This window comes from Lepidochelys olivacea, assembly GCF_965140295.1.
Source record: "Lepidochelys olivacea isolate rLepOli2 genome assembly, chromosome: 3".
NCBI classification, from domain to species: Eukaryota; Metazoa; Chordata; order Testudines; family Cheloniidae; genus Lepidochelys; species Lepidochelys olivacea.
Window position 1 is genome coordinate 99,441,736 of NC_140413.1, and position 20,469 is coordinate 99,462,204.

At 39.6% G+C, this 20,469-nt stretch overlaps 1 protein-coding gene across 1 annotated transcript in view; it reads left to right on the forward strand.

The window, feature by feature from the left end:
* Window positions 1–20,469, forward strand: part of LAMA2 (laminin subunit alpha 2) — a 458,477-nt gene that overhangs the window by 279,921 nt on the left and 158,087 nt on the right. Inside the window, exons 17-20 of the mRNA XM_084624485.1 lie at window positions 3,967–4,094; window positions 8,784–8,870; window positions 14,844–15,055; window positions 19,874–19,980. Of these exons, the coding sequence (XP_084480611.1) occupies window positions 3,967–4,094; window positions 8,784–8,870; window positions 14,844–15,055; window positions 19,874–19,980 (534 nt within the window). The remainder of the gene's footprint in view (window positions 1–3,966; window positions 4,095–8,783; window positions 8,871–14,843; window positions 15,056–19,873; window positions 19,981–20,469) is intronic.

Here is a 20,469-nt window from a genome sequence, read left to right on the forward strand (position 1 = left end):
CCCCATACAGGATGTTTTAATTGCCTTGCAGTATAAAACAAGATAGCCTTAATTTGTGGATCAGTGGATTTTTCAAATTGCTTTTCCATGAATAGTGTTTTAATTATACAGTAAGTCTTAAAGATGTACCTCGGAAAACATAACCCTCCTGACAGTTACATTTTGAATCCTTCACTTTAAATGCAATGAGAAAAATTCATGACCATTCTGATATGGGTTTGCCTTTCCTTACACAGATAGGGAGAATTTAGTATATTACTGATTGTAGCTCCCAGCCACAGTCTCTGTAACATCAATACGGGATAGAGTCAGTTAAAAAGAATGAAAAGGGAAGGCTTGCCAGTGGGTCAGTGTTTAAGGTTCCAGAAGGTAAGTCAGCTGCTCTGGGCTATTTTGCTTAGAAGTGCACAGCTGACTGGGCCACTTGCTCAGCCAAAACAACCCGATAACCTAGGACCTCTCTTTATTTTTCTCTACCAGTCATTCACTCACACTCCTTTGTGGGGAGTGATGGAGAGCTGTATTGTGGAGCTTGTGTAGTCCACTGATTTTGATGTTCACCAGTAAATCAGTGACTGAGATTTGTATAGTTTCCCCATCAGATGTCTCTAGGAACACTGCTGTGAGGATAGCACACTAGTGAAAAGGACTTGGAAAATACCCAGTTGAATAATACCTAATCTACCTACATTATCAAACATTTATGCTGTGCTCAGCACTGTACTATCTGTGCATGTACTATAGCATTCTGTCTAGAGAGGGGGCACAGAAGGGCTTAAAAGTCTGGCTGGAGGTTTCTTGTGGCTTCCATTAAGTGTACTCTAAGTGAAGTTAGATTGGTTAGTATCCAAGCAGACTGTTAAATGCTGCTATTCAGTTTGGATCCTAAGGCTTTTGAAGTGAAAGAGAGAGATGTTTGAGTGCTGAAAGAAAGAAATGTTTCACATCAAAGGCATTCTTTATATTGAGATTTACACAGCCTTTTGGCCTCTTTATTATAATTCATGGTGTTTTTTCAGTAATACAACAGACAATTTAGGCACCTAATTTACAGATATGATACTTCTTTTTACTCTTCTTAAGCTTTGAAATGTGGTTGAAAAGCAGCTGAAATATGTTTTTGACTCATGATAAAAGCTCAGATCATCTGCTCCAGCATAGGCCTGTATAAAAAGCTCATTTCTTACGCACATCTTGCAATAACCTGCAAAGCCCTTTGATCCCTGGAACAACTATACAGAGAGCTGCGTGCTATATCATTTACATTACCATTGTGATATACATGATAACTGCTTTAGTAAGCAGTGCAAGTTCTAAACATGCAGAAATCCTCTTTTGTAGTGTTATGAGAGCACTATGCAGCATTAGGAGGCTGGTTAAACCTAGTCCTTGTGAAGAACAAAAGCACTCAGTGGCGTTAATAGTCACTGCAGCATACAATATTTGTAATGAAATATTAAATCCCCACTAGTAAGCTAGGAGAAAATAGACCCTCTGAGATTTTGTTTTGAATTTATTCATGTTGGTGATAGGATGGTTCCCAGAATCCTTTGGGAAACTGGCCTTCATTGTTTCTTCAATCATCTATAAATGGGGCACACACCATGAGTACCATAGCTAGGAATAGTCAAGGATTGGAAGGATCATGGTGGCCAGAAATATACTAATTTAATATCTCCTCTCACCATCCTCTGCTAGTGTAAACTAACAATAGGCATGACTCTCCATGACAGAAATCCAGAGGGAGGGCAGCAGTGCACCATCATTCTGCGCTGGCAGGATAAAGGGGCCTTAGTTTAAATAAGATATAGGTTCTTAGTATATAGCAGTGTTAATGTTTGTGCATTAGCAAAGTTATATTGAGGGTCTTGGACACTATTCTGTACTCCGACAGAAATTTTACTGTGTGATCTCCAGGACAAACAGTATAATGCTTTGAGTCCTACCTGAACCTTAGATATAACATTCCTAGTACCTATTGGCAACATTGTCAGTCATCGCCTCATCTTCATCCCATTTCTATTACTCCAGTTTACAACGTCATCCAGATCTTCTTGTATGATATTCCGGTCCTCCTCTGTATTGGCAATACCTTCCAACTTTGTGTCATCTGCAAATTTTATTAGCACAGTCTCACTTTTTGTGCCAAGGCCAGTAATAAAAATGTTAAATAAGATTGGTCTCAAGACTGGTCCCCGAAGAACTCCACTAGTACCTTCCTCCATCCTGACAGTTCACCTTTCAGCATGACCCATTGTAGTCTCCCCTTTAACGAGTTCCTTATCCGCCTTTCAGTTCTCATATTAATCCCCATCTTCTCCAATTTAACTAATAATTTCCCATGTGGAACTGTATCAAATTGCTTACTGAAATCCAGGTAAATTAGATTTACTGCATTTCCTTTGTCTTAAATGTGGCTATAGGAAAAAGTGGTATGATCATTGCAAAATTCTCAGGGTGGGGTGAATTGAAATGTCCTACCCCAACATTTTGGATATGCTGATGACTTGGGTATCATAGGAGAGACAGATGATATGGTTCAAAGGATGACTGGAGATTTGAAGGAAGCAGCAAGAAAAATGGGTCCTAAGATTGATGAAGATAAAAGCAAATATATGGTTATGAGCTGATGAGAGAAAAAGGGACAAGTTTATGTAGCAGTCTATAATCATCAGTTAGACAGTTTAAATACCTAGGAACATTAATCACCAATAACAATATGGTGAGTGAGGAAATTAAGGCATGGTTTCAGAGCAGGAATGCCTGTTACCTTTCTCAGCAAAAAAATTTCAGCTCCAAACTACTACTGAGAAAGACCAAGCTTCAGATATACAAGAGTTTGTTATATGTGGATGTGAGACGTGAACACTGACTAAGAATGATAGCTAAATATCTTGAAAAATAAAATGTTGAGATGAACTTTTGGGCCAAAAAGGGAGAATGATGTATGGAGAAGAAGTTCTAATAAAGAACTGTCAAAGGTCTATGGAGAACCTGGTATAGTAAATGTAGTGAAATACCAACAACTTCAGGGGGCAGGTCATGTAGTTAGAATGACAGAAGACAGACCAGCTAATTGTCTCCTGCAAGGACATCCTTGTGGTGTCCAAGGTAATGGTCGATCAAGGAGAAGATGGAAGGACAATAAATATTGAGAAAAATCTAAGAGCTCTCAGTGTGAATTACCCTCAATGGGAAAAGTTATGCCCTTGACAGAAAGAGGTAGAGGCAAACTGTGAGAGCAGCCAGGGACCTCCATGGTCTATAGAGCCAGGGTTCGAATAAGTCACTCGCTAACAAAGGAGCATACATGGTTGGTTGAGATTCCATGTTTTGGGGGCCAAACATATAAACCCAGTTTCTTCCCTCTAATTAGAAGTAAGACTTGAAGGGAATTTCAAATCTTATTTGTACCTGCAAATTGTAACTCTGATCCTGTTATACAGCATAAATAATAAATTACCAGGGGTCAGCTTCTGATCCAAAATAGAGTGGATTGCCAGCCACAGACCTCATAAAATGAATGACTGTACTTAGATGTGCAACTGCAACAGTTATTTGCAGATGACTGTGTGCTGTATATGTGAGATCGGCATCTGAGCCCCTTAATTTTTCATCAAGAGTATAAGATATAAGAGTAAGGCTACAATAATAAACCTTTTCACATTGCTAAGTGCGTCAGACCCCTTTAAAATATGCCAGATCTAAACAAGAAACAAGGAGGTATAAATACTCTTTTCATTTGGCTTAAGAAAATCTCTCCAGAAAGAACATAAATGTGTCTTTGAACCACTGATTGTAAGAGTTAGTTCCCTGCTAAACAGCAAAGCAGTAGAACATGTACTGTAGGGAACAACCCTGCACTAGTGGGAGAATGGATTAGATGACCTTACAAGGTCTTTTCCATGGCTGGTTCTTTGATTTTGAGGTTGAATTGACATTCTCAACTTTCCATCTGCTATTCAGGACTGCAAGTACAATACGGGTGGCCCATACTGTGATAGATGTCTTCCTGGTTTCTATGGCGATCCTACTAAAGGGACAAGTGAAGACTGCCAGTTGTGTGCCTGCCCATTAACTATACCTTCTAACAAGTAAGATGCATATTTACTGTATAACAATAATTTTTTCATACATTTAATAAATGGCGTTATTTTTGTGTTGAGTGCTCTTGCTTTTTTGGATGAGGATCTCCAAATGCCCCTTATTTAAAATAAAAACAACTATAATATTGTACAATAATGATCTAAACCATGGAATCTTATAGTACTGGTACTGCCTCATTTTGGGCCAACCAGTGCTGTAGAATATTGTCTCACAGGGGTTTTATGAACATTAATAAATATCATATGACCTCAAGTAAGTATTAGTCCCACTTTAAAGATGGGAAACAGTGGCACAGAACAGCTGAGTGGTTTTATTTACTATGCTAATTAAGGGTGGGGCCTTAAGTAAAATCTAAAATTCTTGACTCCTAGGCCTCTGTTCTCACCACTAATCAGTATTTCTTTTTATTAAAGTCCCCCTTCCCACTCTGCCCTCCCCTACACCTACACAATAGCTATCCATTTAAATAGAAAGCTGAAATTACAGATTTTGTATGTGTTTTTCTTAGGAGTTGATGGGGTTTTTTTTAACTTTCTGTATACTAGTTGCACAACCAATCTGGCTGAGATTCCTTCTGCCTTTTTCTTTTTAATTGGATTTCAAATAGCTCGTGGTAGCTGCTGATTCATTCACAATCTGATGTACAGAACAGAATTTTCTCAGTTGAATTCAGCCTTGTAACTTGCAACCCAAGATATTCTAACTCATTTATAAATATTTCTTGGAATAATTACTATGAACTTGTATTGTTAAATTTTGTAAAATATTGGTGAGATTGTTAAATCATGATTAGTGGCTAAGATCAATGTTGTTTTGGTAACTACAGATATTTCTCTGTGATACTTAAGCACAAGCAATTCAGTAGATTGTGTGATTTGAAAGACAGTTCACTGGGTTTAGTCAGTGCAATGTTCTGAAGTTCAAAATACCAAAATTCTATTGATACCGTGTAGTCCAGGTAAAGTTCTACGCTCACACCCTCATATTGGATCTTCTGACTCTCCTATTCTGTTTGTCTCACAGGCGAAGGAGTATTTTAAAATAAATATATGGGTTCAAATTAACTTCTTTAGCATATTCCAGCCACAGGTTAATTGTGGCCCGCTTGCAGCACAGTGTCATTGTTAGTGCCACCAGCATTTTAGGAGCCCAATGTTGAAGATTCTAAGTCAATCTCCAATCTGCTTTAATATTTAGGAGACAAAGATGATGATCATTTCATAAGAAGTTTAGGGCTAAATGATTTCTCTATGAGGCAGAGCTCTGCAGGGAACAGGGAGGGAGGGCATCACTGAATGGCAATCTGCCTGTATAAAGTATAGGTGGCCCAGTTTTTGCTCTATTTACATCACTCTAACTCTGTTGACTTTGTTCCACATTCACATCTCATTGTAAGTCAGAGTGTACTTTGACCAAGAGTGTGCGGAGATCCTGGGGGAAAGTGGTGTACAACTTTCCCCCTCAACAGAACTGTCCTGGTGCTGGTGCTCTTCAGTGTACATGGCTCTACACCCACCATGCCCAGACATGGAACCACTGGTACTGGCATGTCACCTAGTACTCCCCAGCAGAGCCACTAGATTGCCTTCCTCTACAATGGGTGTATGGCAGTCGAACGGCTTCTTGCACTCTCACCCCTCTAGCACACACATTTGTGCAGAGCACCTTCTGCTTTTCCTTGGTATTGAACCCTCAGTTTCCCACAACCACACAGCTTCCCACAACTCCACAGGCTGCTTCTAAAAAGGAGATATTTATATTGCAATCACTGGGTGTAACTTCATCTTGAGTAGACATACCTGAGCGAGTTTTAATCTGATTAGCTTGGTTCCCAGAGCAGTGAAGCCAAGACAGCATGCTTTTCAGCATGGGCTATTCAGCCCTGCCTTGGAACCCTGAGTAGTTCCTCACGGCTACCTCTTCCTGACGGGCATGCTGCCACAGCTTCGCTGCTCCTGTATGTTGGCTCAAACTGCAGGCATACCCCATGATTGCATTATAGACATACTTGGCCTCATTCGTGTAACTTGTACTTGGCTCTATGCTCATGCTGTCATGTGAGAAGATTGCAGTAGCAGCTGCTGCATAAACAGCATAAGGAACTCCCCACTATGTGACTGGAAGTAGGAGACTGAAGTAGAGCTCCCTACTGTAACAATATATACTGGAGTACAGTCCTGCCCTCAGTTAACCATGGGAGTGCTATAAAAACAATACAGTACCAGAATTGTATATTGTGCAAAAGTGTAGTGGCCTAAATCAGATCTTGTGGTGGGGTTAGTTTTCACTGGCAACATGTCTGTAAAAAAATGCCTATATCAGATAGTTTACTTGCTGGCAATGTGCTTTTCTTACAACTGGATGATGAAAGCTCTTCTTTCTATACTGAGATTTTTTCCTTAAAGATATGGGCCCGAACCAGCAGGCCATTTGATCAGGCCATTTGATCAATGCAGGAAGGAAGTGTCTGGTGGAAGTCTGGGCTCTAATTTTACTGCTCAGGCCCAGCTGTAAACATGTTTTATGATATTAAAACAAAATAAAATAGAGTGAGAATGTCTATTGCAGTGGGGCATATTATGAAGTTTGCTTAAAATATTAGTTTTTTCATCATTACTGATATTATGTCAATATAACTTGGCATTACTTGGTGGCATTTTTTGGTATTCATGGCCTGGATCCTGTAAACCATTCAGAAAGCAACAGCAAAATCCCTTCAAAGGTGGCTCAGAAGAAAGGTCAAAACTTTTCTGGCAAACTTCTGTCTTTCTTCACTGACACATAATTTTCCCCAATTATTTATGTACCTAAAATTTGCTCAAAATCTTGAAGTTCATGGACACTGATGTATTAAACCTGCTTGAGCACACTCTTGTATGCAGTGTTGTAACTGTGTCTGTCTCAGGATATTATAGAGACAAGGTGGGTGAGGTGGATCAATTTCTGTTGGTGCGAGAGACAAGTTTTCGAGCTTACATAGAGTTCTTCAACACATTGACTATGTTTCCCAGACCTGAAGAAGAGCTCTGTGTATCTTGAAAGCTTGTCTCTCTCACCACATAAGTTGGGTCAATAAAAGATAGTACCTCACCCACATTGTCTCTCTGAGCATACAGTTAGCATACAGTTAACATACAGTTTCTGTTTTTAAAATATAATTTAATCCACTTTTTTTGCATCACATGATTTAGTTTTCAAGAACCTAGGAAGTGGCCAGAATATGTATTATGTACATACAACAGTCTAAAGAGTATTCAGCTCATCAAGTTACATGATCAATTGGACATCCCTGCCTCTCACTCTAAATCTGAGTAAAATGTGTCTGGTACAACTCAATAATGTCTATACAAGGAATTTCTGAGCAGGTCTGCAGACTTGGCTTACTTTTTAAGTCAAAAAAAGAAAACTTGAAAAATCCAGATCTGAGTGATATTTTTCTGATAATTAAAAGTGTGGAAATATTATGTTTATACTACTAATTTTATTATTACTTCTACATTACTATATGCTAATATATTGTAATAAAATAGCTGCTAAACTATGTAATACGGGCCAATTTCACGTGACTGTAAAGGTGCATTACATGGCTCATAACAGTGTAAACAATACCCCCGGGGAAAAAACAGAAAATTACAAATCCTTGTTCACGTTTACTAACCCCATTGCAGTCATTCTTTTCATGGAGCTATGTCCTAAGGCTGCTGGACCACTGGTATGTCTTGTGGCAGCCAGAGTGGTTATAAATAGAATTAAATTAATCTATAATTGAAACAGAAGAAAGCATAACTGAGGGCAGATTGCTTTAAAGTGGTACAGCGATGGATCTCCTGTTGTTCTAAAACTGTTTATATCTTTCTGTGTGCCAGCAGATTACCTCATTATAGTGTGTCAATCATGTAACGGGGAGGAAAAACATAGAAAACAAAATGCTACAGGGCAGAGGAACACAGCCAGGATAAAACACCATCATAGGAAAGCTGTAAGCATGCAAATAGCTGCATTGCCAAGATCTGACTATTACCTCTGTTATATAAAACTACAGCTAAAAATATGCATGAAGGAAAGCTCAGTAGTCTGCAGACCATTCTGAAATTGCAGTGTGACTGGATGGCTTGTTGATACTGCTATTGCCGCTGGATTTGCTCAGATAAGGCTCAGGCTGAATTTTAATCTTGAGTTGTGTTGGAAGTTTTACCAAATATTTTCCTTTAGTCTCCCCCCCCCCCTTTGTGCATTGGAGTTTTTTTTACACTCCATGTAAACTACGTTAACCGAGCTTTCCAAACAATTGTCCTTCAGTTTCAGAGAGATTTAGCTGGAGAGTATAGTCCGAGGTTTCATGTTTTGCCAGGCCCTCAGGGGCACAGACAAGCAGCTGTACATTCCTGCTTTTTAATGGTGTACTGACTCAGTGAAAAGCTAAAGTCCCATAATAACATGACATTGGGATGGTGCCATTGGTTGTGCTATATCCAGTGTCAGTAGAAATAGCAGAGTCATTCCAACTTCTATTGGCTGCAGCCAATCCTAAACTCCATGTGCTAGAACAGAAGGACTTTCCCTGTGCTCTATTTTCAAAGTAATGCTTTTTGAAGAAGGAAGGGAACTGAAACGCTAATGATTTTGTTTTTATGTTTCTTCCTTGTCCCTGTTCTTGCCCAACATCAACAACGTAGCTTTAGCCCAACATGTCATTTAGACCGAAGTCATGGATTAATATGCGATGACTGCCCTCCTGGGTATGCAGGACCACGCTGTGAGAGGTAAGCAAGTGCCATACAGCAGTCTTTTTTACCATTTCTCCCTTAAAGTCTAAAGCAAGAGTACTTTTCACACAGGATTATTATACCTGTTTGTTCTCTCCCTATGCCCCCCAAACTTGCAATGAACTCACCAAGGAGGTTCCTATTCATACTTCTCTATCATAGAGTATATGTACTGATGTAATTTATTTATTCTCTACACTAATTTTCTTACGTTGCTTTATAAATCAGCTGCAAAAAAAGGGATCATTTATGATGTTAGTGTTAAACACCAAGCTACAAATTCAAAAAAGCAGTTGTCAGAAAGCAGTCAGAGTTTTTAATATTATCTTTCTGGCTATTTTGTGCCCCTTTTGAGTTTTCATAATTATTTCTGTGTCTTTAAAATGTCAGTCAAATGCTTAGAGCATGGTGAATCAATTATTCAGTGCATTACTGTTGGTTCTTTTTAAAAGTCAGGGTACAACCAAAAATGCAACTTTTCTAACAGAATTTATTTGTTGTGTTAATTATTTTAAACCAATATTTAAAATCTTTCTTGCTTCTAGATCTCTATTGCTGTACCTTACTTAGCAAGTGGAGCTACTGGGTTTTAAATAGTGACAGAAAAATATCTGTGACAAATATACAGCAATGCACATTAATAATTCAGAGACTTTTCTGTTGCTTGAGAATATTAAATTTTTAACCTATATAGAAAAAGACAAAAAGAGAAGTTTTGTGTATAAGAACATGAGAATGGCTGTACGTGGTCAGACCCATGGTCCATCTAGCCCAGTATCTTGTCTTCCGACGGTGGCCAGTGCCAGGTGCTTCTGACAGAATGAACAGAACAGGGCAATTTATCAAGTGGTCCATCCCCTGTCACTCAGTCCCAGCTTCTGTCAGTCTGGTGTATTTCATGTATACTTGGTCTTAGTCTAATTTCCCTCCATGAGCTGTTGGTATTGAGAGAGCCTAAGGTTTGGTAAAGGTCTTCTTCCATCCCCACACCTCTTTTCTGTGTTGTACTGGAAGGCCTAATTTAAATGGCTGCAGAAGTTACCATTGTGTAGATTGAGATAGGTTGGGGTAAGAGCATTTGACTCCCTAATGCTAATCAGGGAGGCGCAAATTGCACACCTTTGTACCACAGGGAACAATTTCCTGCAAGGGGAATATCACCTATATGGGAGGGAAGGCAATGTTTACACTGTCACCTCCTTTAGGGGCTTCACCAGAGAGGGGCAGCTTTTCAGTTCAGGCAGTGCTGAATCAGCATATCCCCAGGCTCCCTGACCACAGCCTCTTGCTCTCCAGCATATCATCCTGTTGAGTAGGGCACTGTCTAGACCCTGGATCCTCCGTGGTCCCCCTTTGACCTTTCTTTTGATGGACTCTCTGACACTTGGGACTCACTGCTAGAGTTTCCTCCAGCATCTTCCGGCACAGACGCTAAAGTGGATGAAGGCCACTGAGTGTAAACTGATGTAAGTTACAGGATGAGAAGTGGGAGAGTGGGGTTGTAGCAAGAACACTGAAAAACAAGAGGTGTAAGAGAAGGCAAGGGGCCTGTTTTACACCCTTTTTCACCTTCCTGTATATTTACCCTTGTATAGCCCTGCCTATCCAACTTATAGTCACAGTGACTTCCCCTGAAATCCCCTACAGTGCAGTATTTTCCCTGCACCACAGAGAGAGAGAGAGTATGCAGGCTGTCACCTGTTCCCACCCACCCTCACTGTGGCTGCTCCTGCTAAGTGCTATTTCTGCCTGTCTTTTCCTGTCCGCCTCGGACAGCATCCTCCTCTTTTCAGCTAGGGGGCTATGAAGTTAATGACTGCAGGAGGTAATCACATCAGGAGCACTTTGGTGGCAGTTTGTCAATGCAAAGTCATTGACAGTTTCCATCATCAACAAATGCTATTTCAGAGTGGAGCATAATCCGTAGATTAGTGCCAAGGATGGAATCTGAAGAAGTGGTTGTTTTTTTTTTTTAAATGTAGCAAGTTGTATAGAACAGCTCACGGCCATTGATTACATTAAATATTTAGAAGGCAGAAGAAAACATGTTGTATTTGCTATTAAAAGTGTATGTGTAATTGCCCAAAGATTGTACATGAAATTCCTTTTTATTTTAGTAACAGCAAGCTAACAACTGATCTGAGTCATATGAAACTAGTAATTTAACAGTCCCAAATTATCATGAGGTATCTTATATACAGTTCTCTCTCAAAACAACAGCCTCATACCCTTTCATTCCTACAGCTGCCCACAAACCTGCTTTTGCCTGTTGTAGGGGAATATGGTCAGGACTCCTTTATTTAGGATGCATAATACTCTCCATTATAAAGGATTCCTGGGACCTTTGCATTGTGAAATATCAACACCTTCATTGTTTACAGCAGGTCTTATATTCAGCTGGGAAAAGCTCACACCCCCCACCCCCAGCTTCCAAAGTGCCTTTTCTTTGTCCTATGAAATTGCATTCAGATTTAGCAGAATGTTAAAGTATCAAAAATCACGGTCAGTTCTCACTTGGGTTTGTCGGGAAAATTTTGGTAGCCTGTCAAAATCACTGACCACTCTGTAAACCTTGGCCTGTGTCACTACCAAAACAGTGGCAGCAGAAGGAACTGCTCTGGGAATGCTTGGGAGCTGCCAGACCAGCTAGATGTGGGGGATGTGGGGGAGACAACAAGGCTAAGTTCCCCTAATAATCCTTCTTCCCCAGACTTCCATTTTCTCTTTCCTCAGGAGTGTGGTATAGGGCTGGAGTTCTCCCAACTCCCAGAGGGGCAAGAGAGAGAGCCAAGCCAAGCGCCCCCATAACCCATCTCAACGCAATACATGGCCTGAGTCACAATTTACCTACTCCATTCTGGGGACATGACATAGAGCAGGAGCTCCCCTAACTAGTGAGGGAGGGAGGCAAAAGAGAGCCAAGTCGATCTTCCCCATAACTCCCTGCACCCAGCACGTAGTTTCAGCCATCCATCCTCCCTTCTGGGGGCATCACATGGGGAAGGAGCCTCCCATCTCACAAGGCAGGGAAGAGAGAGAAGGGCTGGGCTCCCCCGGAACACTTCCTGGACCCAGCACATAGTACCAGCAGCATGTTCCTTCTCTGTGATAACTGCTTTTTCTTGCTGCTAGCTAACAAAGGCTCAAGCAGTAGCCATCTTTGCTACAATACTGACTGCTCAGGGATCAAACCCTGATGATGATATTTGATGGGGGGATTGTTATAGTGATACAAAATAGAATGTGTTTTTATCTTTGTTATTTTAAAAATACCCCCCCCCCCAAAGTAAAAAACACCAACCAAAACCAACCTATGTTAAAAGAATGTTGTTTAGGTTGCAAGGCCAAGCACTCAAAAGTTAGGATTTATGGTTGTGCATGCAACCTTAATTTGGCCACCCTGTGCATATTCATTGTGGTGGTTAATCACATGCTATTTTTTCCATAGCACCATTGCTTTATTGAATACATAGGTTGGAAGCACAAGGGAACTAAATTAAGGTTGCACAGGCAACCATGAATCTAGTATTTTCCTAACTTTAGAGTACTTGGCTTTGCAACCTAAACAATTTTAACAGTTTATAGGGATTCTTGGATCAAAGTAATTTTTCTATTGGTTGGAAATTACTTAATAGTTGCTACCCAGGTCAAGCTCAACAATATAGTTGGAGGAGGCAATAACCAAGCAACTGGTGTAGTAAAGGATTTAGCATAAGTTTGATTCTGCATGCTTCACTAGTACCATAATCCATGAGCAGGCCTCTTTAAATGAAAAGCAAAATCTGGTGTTCTGTGGCTCCTTGTGTGAATGCAACCTGCAGGTGGTGAGAGAAGGAGTTATATATTTTCCAGCGTGCCTAGGGCAGCAAAAACCATGCAGCTACCACTGGATGTATGTGCCAGATAGATACAGAGTATGTCAGTGACTTGTGTTTGTGTTGGCATCCTTTCGTCTGTGAGAGACGGTGGGAATTCAACCTATGGTGTAGATAGTTTGCAATGTCTCGTGACTGAATAGGCCAATCTGAGATTTGCATTATCTTTGGCAGTTATTGCAAATGTATGTGTCTTGGTTGGTACCTGCTTGCTTCCCATGGGCTCTTTTCTCATCAAGCTGTAGGAGCCAGCTCCTGTCATGGACTTTGATAGCCTGAGGGAGATGATGGTGCCCCTTATTATGAACACTTGCCAAGATTTCCCATTGGTCAAGATCAATTCCAAATTCCTTCATATCTTGCTTGCATGTGTCTTTATAGCGAAGCTTGGGACGTCCTGTAATACTTGTTCCCTCTGATAGCTCCCAGTATAGCATGTCCTTGGGTATGCATCCCTTTTCCAACCTACTCAGATGGCCCAGACAATGCAGTCATCTTTGCTTGAGCAGGGCTGACACAGTTTTTAAATTTGCCCTTTGAAGAACCTCTGCGTTGGTGACTTTATCTTGCCATTTGGTGTAAATGTAAACAAACTGTCTGGTGGCCCACCAGCTGATTACCCTGATGGGCCACATGCAGCCAGCGGGCCGCAGGTTGCCCACCACTGACCTATACAGATAATCCCTTTTGGACTGTTTGTGTGAGTAAGGCTTACATAATCTAGACTGTAATAGTTTTCAATTTTAGATATGATGGTGGAATAGGAAAAATTATATTTAAATTGTATAGCATCCTGCTATAGATAGATATTTGATCAGATTCAGATAGCATTTTCTCTCCACTCTCAATCATCCAGCACTTTATGAGCTCTGTTAGTGTCAAAACTAATAACCATTTCATAAGACAGTGGTACAATAAGTGTTTGGATCCCTTTAGAAACCTTGATGGGATGTGCTGAGTGCAAAGAAAGGGTGAATTTGAGGGAAATGGGTGAAGTTGCCCCTGAAGTTCTGAGAGGGAAAGTGTAGTGGAGATGTATGGATATATCCAGGCATAATGCACAAGATTCTTGCTTGTGTATCCTGCCTGGTAGGTGATGAGATGGAGCTGTCAGCTCGTTGGAGACACTGGCTTAAATAACATGGAGGTTCATAGAGTTTTAGTGTTCCTTTACGTTAGTCTGAATTCTTACAACATGACATGAACAACAATATTAGCCTGAATTAGGAGACTTTTACGTTCCTTCTTTTACTTCTCCCTTTACAAGTTGGTCTTACTGTGAAGTGTGAGCAATTGCAATGGAAAGGGAGAGCCGAGCAGAATATAAATAGAAAATAGTAAAGATACACTTTCAAAACATGCAGTAGTGTTCACTCAGGTGCAGTAATGTTTTACATGGTACCTATAGAAAGCAACTGACAGGTAAATTGAAAAATAGGTGAGTTTTTTTAACATCCCTAGTTTGAAATTTGCAATGAGCAGTATATCTTACTTAGCTACAACTAAGTGGTTCCTGCATTACTGAGTTCATTCTACGTGACCTCTGTGTGACAGACATACATCCCTCTAATATTAAACAGATTGTTCCATGTCGCAGATTTGTTGTGTATTATTTTATTTTATTTATTTATTAGGAAAACAAATACATTTGCTGCTGTATTATCAGGTGAACTTGTTTTCCCAAAAAATATTTTATGTCCAGGAATGGGGTGGGGGAGGGGAATTGTCAGTCTTCCTGATTAGTGAGTACAGAAAAGCAGCTTACTTGGGTAGCTACACATGATGTGCTGTACAAAGGCTTTCCAACATGGACCTGAATTCCTCTGGAGTGCCAATAGACAGATTTCTTATTATGCTTTTGTCTCGTCTTCAGTGCCAGTGACAAGATTCCCGCACCCCCACTGAAATCTAATTACTAGCAGAGCTGGCAGGATTTCAGCGGTTCTGTATCTACAGTGCTGTTTTTTAAGGCACTTAAAAAATACTTGAAAGAAAAATCAAATCATCCTTAGTGATTAGTGAGACAACAAAACTGTAAACATTTCTCCTAACAGGACTATGTAAGTACCCTGATTGATAGTATCTCTTGTCTTAGGTGTGCAGATGGCTATTTTGGACAACCTTTAATACCAGGAGGATCATGCCGGCCCTGCCAGTGTAATGACAACCTTGACTTCTCCGTTCCTGGCAGCTGTGACAGCTTATCTGGAGCTTGCCTGATATGTAAGCCTGGTATAACAGGTCAATACTGTGAAAGGTGCGCTGATGGATATTTTGGAGATGCTCTTGATCCAAAGAATTGTCAATGTAAGTCCTGAACTCTGGCTGCTCCTGACAGAACTGATATATTCCATATCCACATAACTGATGTGTACCTGAGATGTGTGTGTGTGGGGGGGGAGGCGTGCATGTGAGTGATTCAATATATTTATATAAGTAAAAATGATGCTATATATCTATATCTATGTGTGGAAGGAGATATTTCAGTGTATATATAAAGTCGAAATTGTTGAAAAGCATCCTGCTACATGTGAACAGTGACAAGGATAAATATGTGTGTTTGGTATTGCAGCAGGGGCTACATTTTTAAAATGGTGTTTTAAGAGATACAGTAATCAGTAAACACAACTGCCATTTACTATTAAGACTGTGTTTTTCAGGCCCACTTGTTCGACATTTTACTTCATTTAGGGCTTGATTCTCCTCTTTCACTAGGATAAATCAGAAGGCCACAGAGGCCAATTTAGTTACATTGGTGTAAAACTAATGTAAGTTAGAAGAGAATCAGGCAATTGTTTTACTGCAGTATGCTTCATGGGCTGCAGTTTCTACAGCATTTGGCTAGAATGTGAAGCTTTGGGCCATCACTACTGGGTTTTGTAGTTTTATCTGATACTGACTTGCAGTTTGGTAGTGGGAAAGTCATTTAGACACACTGTTTCAAAAGTGGTCTGTAAATTTGGGTATCTTAGTTTGGTCCCCCAACTCTAAAGACTTTTTTCCATACGTTCTGAGCATCACCAACTCCCTTTGAATTAAATTAGGATTGTGGTCAGTACCCCTGAATATCAAACCACTTGTATTTAAAGTTGGACATCCAAAACTAGAAGTACAGGGAGTCCTCGACTTCACGACGTTTGATTTACGATGAACAGCACTTCTGATGTTTCTGAATTGACACCCTGATTCGACTTACAACACTTGGTTTTGACTTTACAATGCTTGGACCTGCAAAGGAGAGGATTGCGATTCTGAGTTACAACATTTCAACTTACAATACAATTTTCAGGAACCAGTTGTGTCGTAAGTCCGAGGACTGCCTGTACCCCAACTTAGGGAGGCCTCTTTTGAAAATGTTGGTCTTTATTTAGCAATCTGTTTAATTGGCATACAATTATAATACTTATCTCCATCAGAGGTTGAATTAATTATTGTAAAGCACTTTGTTCTTTGTGTATAGCGTTCCTTTCATGGAGGATTTCAAAGCATTTTTATTGACAAGTTAGCAAGTTTTTCCATTGTGTGGATATACATACGTGTGTCCATATGCTGTATGGGTGCATAAAAATATTTTGTGTGTGTGTGTAAAGGTATAGTCGGATATGTATGCATACCTATCTCTATATACTGTATGTATATGCAAAATTATAATGCTAATATCTATCTTGTATGTAGCACTTTTCCTCGTTAGATCTCAAAGTGCTTTACAAAGATGGTCAGTATCTTTCTCCTCATTTTACAGATGGGGAAACTGAGGCACAGAGTGGTGACATAACTAACAAAAGGGTTTTCCAAATCGTCTACACCTAGACAGTGCTAAAAACTCAGCATTCACAAGTAGTCTCAGAACTGGTTAATAATTCATGGGCATGATGTCACATGATCTAAGACTTTAACTATATAATGTCACGTAAAAAGCAGTGCATTTCACATATCAAACTACAGGTACAAGCACAGCTCCCAGTACTGCCTCGCCCTCCCTCAGACATTGACATGGCTGAAGCTTTGAACATTTCTACAACAGTGGCAACTGCAAAGGGGAGGTATCTGGGGTATGATGAAAACATACAATAAAAATATTAAAAATAAATACATTTTAACACATAATTACAATTGTTGCTTTTGTAGTTAGTTATGATGACAGTAAAGCCTCAATGTATTCATATCCTTGTGTTCACAGTTACCTTGCCTTTATTTTCTCTCCATCTTTCGTGTGGATTTTCTTTTTGAATAAGATTTTATATTTCTTTAACAGCATTCCTTGAAGTTTGCCCTGCAGCTACAATATCAGAGGGACTATGACTTGACTTGGTTGTTTTCAATTTTCACTTTTTATCAAAGAGCGAAATCCCAGAGTATTGTAAAGCATGAATTTTGCTCTGAGGTTATTATTCGAAATGTTTCCTGCTCTTTCTTAAGTAGAGTGCTATTGTCATTTGCATTAGCCGTTTCAAATGATGGCCCAGCTGTATATTATCACAGCATTTCTGAATTTCAAAGTGTATTTAAAAAAAATCAAATCTAAGAATATTGAACAAATGTCCTAAGCCTCTTTGATATGATTCTTCTGGGTTGGTTTTTAGTGATGGTAGTGTGAAACAGCCACGATCTGGCAGAGAAAACAGCAAGCAATTATCCTGGTACTATCACAGTTGGATCAGATGAAAAAAATTGCATAATGATGTGTATGTGTGTGTACCATACCATAGATAAAGATAGATGTGTGTGTGTGTGTGATATGAATAGTAGATTTTGACCAATGTAATTTGGGGGGAAATTTCTTTTGCTGGAAAGAACAAAACATTTCCCTGACAGGCTATTTTATTAAATTGCAACTTTTTGAAGTTGCTCAGAGGTTTGGACAATAACTGTGGAGGTGAATCAGTGAGCAGTGTGTAAGTGAAATAAATGCAGTTTATTGTGTGGATCTGTAATTTAGCAGATGATACTACTAAATACATGCTACTCCTATACATATTATACACATTGGCAGAGCTGCGAAAAAGAACCAGAGTCTTGACTTCCAACTTATGCCCTAACCACTATATTACACTCCTTCTCAAGAGCTCATCCATAGTCAAACTAGGAGTACACTGTGTGGAATTTTGAGTATGATATTACTAATAGCATAACCTGATCTGTGTAAAAAGTGTAATTTCTGTCTTAAAGTCTTGAGATACCATATTTGGAATTGTCTGAAAGACAAAAATCCAATGAAGTCCTCAATAGACTTACTGTATATATATTACATGCTGACAACCTATGTTATGCTTTTAAGAATGGAGGTTTACAAGTGTATAATCTTTCACTATTGATCTCAGAATTAGAAAGCTATTTTGAAGGATGTATGTAATAATAATCATTATGTGTTCTTTTTGGAATGTAGGTAGTTTTAAAAAGTAAACAAACTGGGAGGCAATAGGAGGAAAGGTGGATACAAGGGTGAGGGAAGTAGGACAAAGATGCAGCTAGAAAAAAAATCAGGGAAAAGTGGGGACAAGTGATACAATCTACAGGAGAAGGGTTTTTAAATCTTTGTATGATATTAAATATATCCCAAAATGTAAGTAGATTAAAGCATTATGAAGACATGAACAAGCTTTGCTTGTTCCAAAAAAAGACATTAGGGCAGTACAGGTTTTAATTTATGTATGTATGTATTTATTCCAGTATGTGAAGTGCTTATCTAAAGACCTAGGAAAAAGGGGCAATGAATAGACTCACAACTTATAAAATCTGCAGTCTTCTGTTATGAAGTGACAATCATCACATAGCACATCAAAAAAATAAAAAAATACCATTCTGTATAAGAGCCAGCATTTATCTGCAGATCGGAGACAGTCATATGAGATGACTGCAGTATTTCCCCATACATAGACTAGGAATAACTGCAGTATCTGAAATGCCATGCGGTGGTCTGTGGGATGCTAACTTTTTAATGCTGATCACAATGTGTACTGTTGGGACTACAAGTGTTTCTTAAAATGAAATGTCAAGTTGGGGTTTAAGAGAAAGACCAGAAACAGGCATTCAGGGAAACTGGCAGGGGCAAAAGATACTGGAGCATGGACCTGATAAGCAGAGGGAATTTATAGTATAAGAAGTATAGGACTATATGATCTCCTCTCCTGGGGAAGAAGGGAGACGGATGGTCCTATTCACGAAGGTGAAGGGGGATGTGAAAAGTGTCTATATGGTCACATTCCTCACCATCATATAGCCACCTCTCTCCCTTCTGTAATCATTATGGATTCTCTGGTCTGTGTGACTGAGAGAGGCATGATCAAAGGGAGTGGGAGGAGGAGTTGGTAGACTAGCCTCGCTGTGCATCAAGTTCTTCCTCTCTCAGAGCATCAGAACTTAGAGTGCAGTGCATCAAAAAGTATACTGCCTTGAGAAGCAATAACTCCTTTCCATAGTTCTTTCAAAGTGAGATTGGGCATAGATTAGATGAGGCCAGCCAATGGCAGCAGGGTGCCTACCTGAGTTACATTGCCCGTTGCTGAGACGGAGGCATGGAAGCATATGATCTCCAGTTTCATCTTTGGGCATTACAACAAGCTAGTCTCTAAACCTCAACCCTATACCTTTTCATCGCTACTCAACCACCATCCTGCTGATACAAAGATTTGGTACAGTGGACAGGCTGCTCTTTAGAAGCAGTGGGTTTCAGCAGATCTTTGTTCCTTATTCCTCAGTTTTCCATGAGATTTTGAGCATGTAATCTATAGAGTAGGAAGTAAAAGTTTCAGACCCTTGATTATAGGTGAATATGTCCATAATAGTATGCTCTCCTGTTTTTGGATTCTGGTGACTTGCAAATGATTTGGTTTATCTCGAAGCAAAAGTCCTCAGTTTGCAAACAGTTTTATAATGTACAGTTACAGGTGCACAAATCCTAAAATAGGGTGTGATAGTATGATGTGCTGAGTACCCTGATCCGCCTTTATCATCAGTGAGAGTCTAAGGTGATCAGCACCTCACAGGACCTTGCCAGTAATAAGTCTAATAATACTGTAAATGCTTGGCTTCAAAAAACTGTTTTGAAATTGGAGTGTAATCTTTCACTTATTATGCATTTCATGTCCTCACAAAGTACATTGTGACAACTCTGTTTCCCTGTAGCATGTCACTGCAACATCAATGGCTCATTCTCAGAGATCTGCAACTCTCAGACAGGGCAGTGTGAGTGCAAGCCCAATGTTGTGGGACGTCGCTGTGATGAGTGTAAGGTGAGTAATCAGAACTGGGATTTCATTTAACTCTTCTCCACTGTTTGACATGACTAAGTGCTTGTCCATTTAAAAAAATATTATGGATTGTTCCAGGCAAAGAAAAGCAAAAGTTAAATGGTTTTATTGCTATAGCAGGAGATTAGTGTGTATTCTGGGAGTTTTCTGGAGGAAAACTCAGCACTAAATGAATATACCACTTTCTGTGTAATTAACATGTATACCTTTTTATTCTAAGTCACCTGAAGATTATATACACTATCAATCCTTAATGTATATGAAAAAGGTAATACATATGAGAGCCCTTAGGAAAAAATTACTGCCTTAAAAGAGACTGGCTGATTTGCAAAAAAGCAAATGCTTGTCTTCTCTGCATTGAATTTTGTGCTTTATGCATTGTGAAGATTTTCACGGCATGAAGGTAATGAAGATTTTTATGGCAAAACTGCCTGTTGTCTTGGTGCATTAGTTCAAAAGAGGAAAACATTG